This window comes from Maniola hyperantus, chromosome 24, assembly GCF_902806685.2.
Source record: "Maniola hyperantus chromosome 24, iAphHyp1.2, whole genome shotgun sequence".
Classification (NCBI taxonomy): domain Eukaryota; kingdom Metazoa; phylum Arthropoda; class Insecta; order Lepidoptera; family Nymphalidae; genus Maniola; species Maniola hyperantus.
Window position 1 is genome coordinate 5858759 of NC_048559.1, and position 8705 is coordinate 5867463.

The 8705-nt window shown below is 36.8% G+C and overlaps 1 protein-coding gene across 1 annotated transcript; it reads left to right on the plus strand.

The window, feature by feature from the left end:
• Positions 1-238: 238 nt before the first annotated feature.
• LOC117993553 (uncharacterized) lies at positions 239-8479 on the plus strand. Its single transcript, XM_034981354.2, has 3 exons — positions 239-394; positions 1209-1464; positions 7737-8479. Exons 1-3 carry the CDS (start codon positions 245-247, stop codon positions 8060-8062), a joined length of 732 nt encoding a protein of 243 aa, XP_034837245.1. The 5' UTR covers positions 239-244; the 3' UTR covers positions 8063-8479.
• Positions 8480-8705: the final 226 nt, after the last annotated feature.

Sequence of the window (8705 nt, forward strand, 5' to 3'; positions counted from 1 at the left end):
ACATGCCAAATCGAATGATCCGTGAAAACGATAGAAGAGTGAATCGAACCCGAAATCAGGTGCAATCGCACACGTCAAGTGCCCGTATTAACATAAAACAATTTCGTACGTACCAGTTTAATCGTCCGCTTTTAAGTTCACTTTTCTTGCGACCGCCAGTAGTGGGGTAACTGGCTTAAAACAGCCCGCTTATTCACCGGGGCCCACACTTTGTGCTGGCTTTTCGTAGGGGTGGTAAATCAACATGAGGCTGTACGCGTTTGTCCTATTTCTGATAGCCGGGGCGCGGGCGATGCCGACCCTGGATAAGGAGGCTAACGACCCTGGGCTGGTTGGGAGCGTCATTGGTGTTGTCAAAGAGTGTGTTGACGGAGATGTGTCATTGTGCTTAAAGGTGTGTGTGATTAAAAGTGAATTAAGTGATTCGTGATATTACCCTATTCAAATGCTGATAGGCGCGACTTTGCGTCTCCCGGAAACTTTGTTACCAGCATTATTGTACCTTAGTGATTCAAGTTAGCGGGAGATATTAATCCCAGTCCCAAGGATATTTGAATAGAGTTTTATTCTAATCAAATATCCCAGGGATATTTGAATAGGGTTTTATTCTTAGACTTTACCATGTTCCCGTCATCTAATCAGGATTTGCTTGGTATCCTTTATTGTTACCAACATTATTCATTTGTGTGTTCAAGTTAACGGGAGATGTAAAGTGTCATTTAGTATTTGAATAGGGTTACATTTTTAGATTTAGCAGGTTCCCTTCGTCTGATCATGATTTGCTTATGATCGTATACCGCTTAGACTAGGTCCGCTCAGTTTTTGATAAGTGATTAATGATATAACAAAAAAGCTTAAGCATAATGGTTATTGGACTTTTATAGGCTTTACTGATTACATAACGTTGTGTTAAAAGTTGCGAATATAACAAAAACTTTTATCGTTATTTGAGTCTACGCGATTTTCAAGTGACCTTTGATTTATTTATCTTTCAATACCTGTCAAAAGCGTATCATCTTGATTGGTGTAACAACTCATAATAATGTTATGTTAACATCGTTAAAGTCATTAGCTAAACTTAAGTGGTTAGATAAGATACTTTTGTGTAGACTTTTGGACGGTGTACCACATTTCTTTATGGTTATAATATTCAGTGTTATTTTTTGTTGTATATTCATGGTTGCTGAATCTTTATCTTTTGGTTACAGGAAAAAGCAATGAAGTATGTGGAGAGCTTATCATCAGCGCGCGAGATGAACTTGATTGAAGGTGTAACCCTTTTGGGCACTGGGTCCCCAAGGTCCGCGAGGGCGTATGAACCCTTAGCAGACGAGCCGAAGGTCAGGGAAGCCCAAGTGGAATCCAGACTTGTGGACTCGGCTGCTGACTTCCTGGAAAACCATGTTATCCAGTTCCGACTTCCCTCATCAGCTGTTGAGGGCATGAAGCGTTCTCTTGAAGAAGGTATGTATTTTTCAATTGTTAATATATCTATAACGACAAAATCTATAAAAGGAAAAGCTGACTGACTGACTGATCTATTAACGCACAGCTCAAACCACTGGACGGATCTGAAATTTGGCACACAGATAGCTATTATGACTTAGACATCCACTTAGAAAGGATTTGAAAATTTGAAAAACCCTAAGGGGGTAAAATAGGAGTTTGAAATTTGTGTAGTCCACGCGGACGAAGTCGCGAAAATAAGCTAGTAGAAAAATAAACTGTTTCAAACAAAAGTTCGATCTTAAAGTATTAAATAAGCACGCACAGCTTAGTGAAATTAGAGCACATTTAAGTTCTTAGTTTGTCAGAGTAAGAACAAAAAGTGTGCAAAAATTTGCAGGCGTGAAGAGAAATTGCGAATATTTCGATTTGCAATTTTCTGACAAAACCTTATTTATAAAATGTCGTTTATTTTTTTATATATATATTAAATTGTTGAAAATTAAATTACTATTGATTAATTGTTGAATAAATAAAATGTTACAGATCAAAATTGACACATATTACGAATTTAAATTATATAATACAAGAACGTGAACATGAATGGAGGGATCGATTTAAACTTTCGTTTTTTGAGCACGATCAAAGCTTACATAAGCTTGTTATGAAATAAAAGTCTCGAAAGAAATAAAAGAAACGAAAGAAATAAAACAAGTATAATAAAAGAAGAAGAGTCAAATACGTCGGAAGTAGGTTAGGTGAAACTAAATAAAAGATATGATTCGGTAATTCACGGTTAAAACGTTTCAATGTTAGAGAAATGGAGCAAAACTTTTATTGCGGTTTGGTTAAGTGCGAACGGTTATTTTATTCAAGTAAATTTCAGTTCATTCTTTATTTGCATAAATGTGGGTGTGTGTACAGAAACATGTTACAATTCATAAGAGTATCATCCGAAGAGCCAATAATATTATGGCTTGGAAAATCTTAATAAGGTAGGCACATCGATATCCGACAATTCCAGAAATTAACTTATTGAGACAAACATTTTTATTTATTAAAACTTATTTGCTGTTATTTAGATTCTGATAAAGAAATTATTTATTAAACATATTTTAAACCTCTACGCAGTGTCATCTAATTATATAAAAGGAAAAGGTGACTGACTGACTGACTGACTGACTGACTGATCTATCAACACACAGCTCAAACTACTGGACGGATCAGGCTGAAATTTGGTATGCAAAGCTATTATGACGTAGGCATCCGCTAAGTATTTGTTTGAAATTGGTGAAGTAGGTGTTTGAAATTTATGTAGTCCACGCGGACGAAGTTGCGAGCATAAGCTAGTTAATTCTAATTTTTCTAAAATAATGGTAACTTTAAAAGTGTTTAACTATTAGATAAAGGAACCCTAACTTATTTAGATCGATCACGATTCATCGCTTTGCAATGCTATTTCATTCATTTTTAATCGGAAACCTCATCACTTTTACTTTTTAGAGTAGTTTGATACTTTATCTAAGACTTTGCTTTATAATAAACCGGGATTATTAACTAAAGATTAGACGTCTCTGTCATCTTTTATATTTACTTCAATATTCACCGTTTTGTATTAATCTATACTATCTATACTAATATTATAAAGAGGTAAATGTCGTTAAATTTGTATGTAGGGGTTAATCTCTGGTATTACTGAACCGATTTTGAAAATTCTTTCACCAATAGAAAGCTACATTATTCCTGAGTGACTTAGGCTACATGATATACACGCGGGCGAAGCCGCGGGGATCAGCTAGTTTATTATAAAACGGAACTAACAATAAAAAAACCGGCCAAATGCAAATCAGCTGCTCGATTGCGGGAGAATGACAGCTACAATGTCACGATCGCAATCATCTCTGATTGGTTAACGCTCGCTCACTATTGGCTACAATGCATTGTTGCAACAAGAATCGCACAAATTAAGCCAATCAGAACTATTGAGATTGATGCAAGTTTTAGACAATCGCCCTACATGTTCGCGCACCGAGAGTTAGCATAAAAGTCGGCCCACGCCCGTTCGGTACCCTCATTCCGCACATTATCCTAATTACGTGACTTTTGAGTCCACCAATGACTACAAAGCATTCTCACCTGTTCCCCACCAACATTTTACGATTTTGTTTTCATGCAAAACCTTGTATATAGTACTCTTGAGGTTGAATTCTCTGTGACCTGCTTATGCAGTATACTGTACTTACTCACTAGAGGTACAGGTTCATTAACAGGTCCATTTCACTTAACGGCGAACGTCTATCAAAAGAGCTTATTAGAAAACATAAGAATTATATATTCATATTATATTTATAGCTAGATGACGCCCGCGACTTCGTTTGGATTTTCAAAAATGCGAACTATTTGATTTTCCGGGATAAAAAGTAGCCATGTCCTTCCTAAGCTACCCTGTATTCAAAATAACGCCAAAATCAGTTAAACTGATTAGCCATGAAAAGCTAGCAGACAAACAGGCACACGTTCGCATTTATAATATTAGTATGTATTAATTAATACATAATCTAGTACCCACTTTAGAAAGCTTTGCTTTCCGACATATATTAGGCTTTTTATAGCTTTATTACCAAGTCGTAATGTAGAATATTCAAGAATAATTAATTTGTAAAGAGTAAAATTATTAATTACCTACTACCTTATGCTCACGACTTCGTCCGCGTGGACTACATAAACATTTCGGACCACTAGTTTACCCCTTAGGGGTTGAATTGTTAAAAATCCTTTCTTAGCGGATGCGTACTGCATTGCATAATGGCTATCTGCAACCCAAATTTCAGCCCAATCCGTCCAGTGATTTGAGCTGTGCGTTAATAGATCAGTCAGTAATTAGATTTTGACACCTTCAACTTCTACCGTGTTCGTAATGATGAACGATTACGTCTAAGAATTCGGATCGCGCAATACACGTCTTTATGAACTACATTACTTAATACTATTAGTCTATTGATATACATATTTAAGCGCAAACTTGTCTTTGAACATCTCAGAACTGCTTATTTAATAATGTTTCTGTTCCAACAGTCGATGAATTATAGGCTATTTTTTGTCCCGGAAAAACAAATGTTTCCACGGTATGTTAAAAAATCTAATTAAACATGAATGAAGTCGTGGCCATCATCTATTTGGTACAGGGATAGCTTGCATCCCGGGGATGGAAATGAATTCTTCACTGCTGCTCGTGCGATCTCCCTCCAGCGACTTCTATTGGTGGCATTATGTGCACACACGGAGACAGGCGTGTTTGTTGCAGAGCGGATTACGTGTGTCCACCTAGTTGGGGAACGCCCACGCGGACGTGTGCCCTCCACTCGACCTTGTACCACGAGGTGTTCGATGGTACCACTCTTCCTTGTAATGTGCCCAAAGAACTTGAGGATTCGCAATTGTACAAGTGACGAAAGCCTCTGATTTATTTTTAGTTCTTTGAGGATGGAGACGTTTGTACGATGTGCGGTCCATTTTATTCTTAAGAGGCGTCTTCAGCTCCACATTTCCAGAGCGTCAATCTTCCGCCGGTCGGTTTGTCTTAGGGTCCACGTACGTCCAATGTAGGTATAGGTATGTTAAAAACCGTACGATGTCAAAATAACGTTACAAAGGTATACAGGCTACGAACAACGGCATAAGTAACAAGTGTATGTATCGGTCATAATCCTATATATCCATATCCACACTAATGTTATAAATGCGAAAGCGTATCTGTCTGTCTGCTAGCTTTTCACGGCCCATCCGTTTCAACGATATTACGACGGATGCACAGATAGCTTGCATCCCGGGGATGACATGGGCTACTTTTTGTCCCGGAAAATTAAACAGTTCCTACGGGCATTACTTACTACATGTTTGGTACAGAAATAGCTTCCATCCCCTGATACTGATACAGGCTACTTTTATTTAGACTGCAATTTATGAAAGAAACTCCCGCTAAATTTCAAATCTTCTTTATTTGAAAAAGTTTATTTGAATACAGAATATTTTCAAAAAACCTAAATCCACGCGAAGTCGCGGCCATAATCTAGTATATAATATACAAATCGTTCATTCATACCACCAATACGACATTCCGTTTTCATACAATCAATACACAAACCACGTCCCTATTCCGTGGTCAACATATTATTACGGACTAGGCCACGAAAGTGGTACATTCCTCCTACGGTCGTTAGACGCTTCCGTTCAAAGTCCTTTCGAGCTTTCATGAGAGAACAGGTTTCCTTGCTAGTCATCGAGAAATCGGCCCATAGCTGGCCGCTCCCAGACTGTCTTCTTTTAAAGAAAGTTGATCTGCCACTTCGATGGATTGTGTTATGGACTAAGAGCCAGCGCGTGCCAGACCATCGTATTTTATAAAAGCTGAAAGTTTATCTTCGTATTGTCCCCAACGCTGGGAGGAACGCTTGTTTGGATGTTTGCTTGGATTATGATGGCTTTCAGCGATAACAAGTAATACCTAAAGGTGTAAAAAATCTTACGTCAAAGTATGAAGTCTAATTTTTTATATTTTCTTCAGAATAGTATTAGAAATCAATTTATTCATTGCCAGACACTTCAGGGGGTTGCCACGACACTATTAGACACCCTTAAATTTAATCTTTAAGATTTTTTTGATTTCTAATACTATGCCGAAGAAAATATAAAAAAATTAGACTTTATACTTTGACATAAGATTTTTTTACACGTTTATTACCTGTTATCTCCCAAAGCCACCTTGATCCAAACATACATCTAAACAAACGTTAATCCCAGTGTTGGGGACAATACGCAGATAAACTATCACCTTTATTATTTTTTATTCAGATACAAGTTAGCCCTTGACTGCAATCTTACCTGCTGGTAAGTGATGATGCAATCTAAGATGGATGTGGGCTAACCTGGAAGGGTATGGAAGTTTTTATTAAACCCATATCCCTCTGGTTTCTACACGGCATCGTACCGGGACGCTAAATCACTTGGCGATACGGCTTTGTAGCTTTTATAAAATAACGAAGGTCTGGCACGCGCTGGCTCTCTCTCTCTCTTATTATACTTCGTGCAACTAAACTGTAGATATGATGTATCTGTCTGGGCAATCAAAATGATATCATTATGTTTTTTGAACATATCTATATCATTAAGTGCCGATTCACACTAGTAAAACTTAATCTTATATATATATAAAAAGAACAGGCGTCTGACTGACTGACTGACTGCCCGACTGACTGAATGCCCGACTGACTGACTGATCTATCAACGCACAGCTCAAACTACTGGACGGATCGGGCTGAAAATTGGCATGCAGACGTGACGTAGGCAGCCACTAAGAATGGATTTTTGAAAATTCAACCCCTAAGGGGATGAAATAGGGATTTGAAATTTGTGTTCTCCACGCGGACGAAATCGGGAGCATAAGCTAGTTATAGTACAAAAAGTCTTTTGAGAGCTACAAAATTTTAATACAAAAATAATAAGTTTCGTACCAATCATCCAATAAGGATCAACCCCAATTGATACTCTGTAATTTATTGTCAACAACAATATCACGAGAAAAAAAAATTAAGTTGCCGTTAAGTAACAGTTAAGTATATTTGTACCAGTAAAGGTGTATTTTGCCCAAATCAAATTTAAACTAATCCAAAATTTACATATCTAGGACAATAGATTCGTAAAACTCGGCCCAAGTGGATTACACAGAGGCATTGGGCGTAAAAAAACTGGTAATTTAGGAATTTTGAATAAAATGTGGGTTAACAGAATCACTTTCAATTGAAAGCTCGCAAAAATGCGCATTCCTACGCGTAGTATGAATTCTTTTGCGTATTGGGAAAGGTCATTAAGGTCTAAACGTTATTTAAACGATTTCTTGTTTACTTTGATTAATTTCTTTTAATTGTTTTTGCTTCTTGTCTTCTCTCCTTGATGTAGGATCTAATTAATAATGCTCTGATGTTCTATCTAGGTTTATTATTATAGACAGAACTAGCTGACGCCCGCGACTACGTCCGCGTGGAATTAGTTTTTTAAAAATCCCGTGGGAACTCTTTGATTTACCGGGACAAAAAATAGCCTATGTCACTCTCCAGGTCTTTATCTATACCCATGCAAAAAAATACGTCAATCCGTTGCACCGTTGCGACGTGATTGAAGGACAAACCAACAAACAAACACACTTTCGCATTTATATAAGGTTACGGATTAAGCCTTTTGATAGCATCTGATATAAATATTAATAATAAATCATTGACTTGTTTTATTTCCAGCTCGTGGCAAAAAGAAGAAGCTCAAACAACTCATCCCTCTCTTAGCCATCGCCAAGCTCAAGATCATGGCACTCATTCCTCTGTTCTTGGGTATCATTGCCTTTGCTGCCGCCAAAGCCGTCCTCTTAGCTAAGATTTCTCTTCTGGTCGCTGGTATCATCGCTCTGAAGAAGCTCCTCGCCAGCAAGCACCATGAGACTAGCTATGAAGTGGTTGCCCACCCCCATCACGAAGACACACACTACTCCAGTAGTGGACACGGTTGGGGAAGGTCGATTGACGAAGCACAAAACTTAGCTTACTCGGGTCACATCAAATCAGATTAAAGCAAAATTGGGGTCACACAAGGAGTACCCCTATACCTTATTTATTTTCTTAGGTATACGAACGACAACTTGAACATAAAACGCGCGTTATGAGTTATTTATTTGATAGTTTTAAGAATATTTATTGTGTATTTATTAATCGAAGTCCCTTTGTGAGGGATGGTAATGAACGATTAATTGTTGTTTTTGTTTTCCATAAAATGTTCTGAGTTTGTATGATCCCCTCTTGTTATACTATATTAGTATTATTTTTAAAACCCTGTACGGTATCCGTATTTGTGTATTTTGTTATATAAACAAATATTGTATTATACTCGTTACTATTATCTTTGTGATCGAGTCCTAGTCCTTTTCTTTAAGTCCTATGTCTAACATAATATTTTTTAATGTATTATTGATATTTTTTATTCATTTAAGTGTACCTATGATTTATTATTACTATAAATCTTATATGTTTTTTTATAAAATATGATGTATATTTTGTAAATATTGTATATAATTATTTACATGTTTACGATTTTAGTGCTGTATATTTTGCCATGTAATTTTATTTTATGATTAAGTTTTTACCATCTCATATATTTCACTTATTTTCTTATTATTTATATTTACAAATACTTATCGTATTTATCATTCTTCGTTC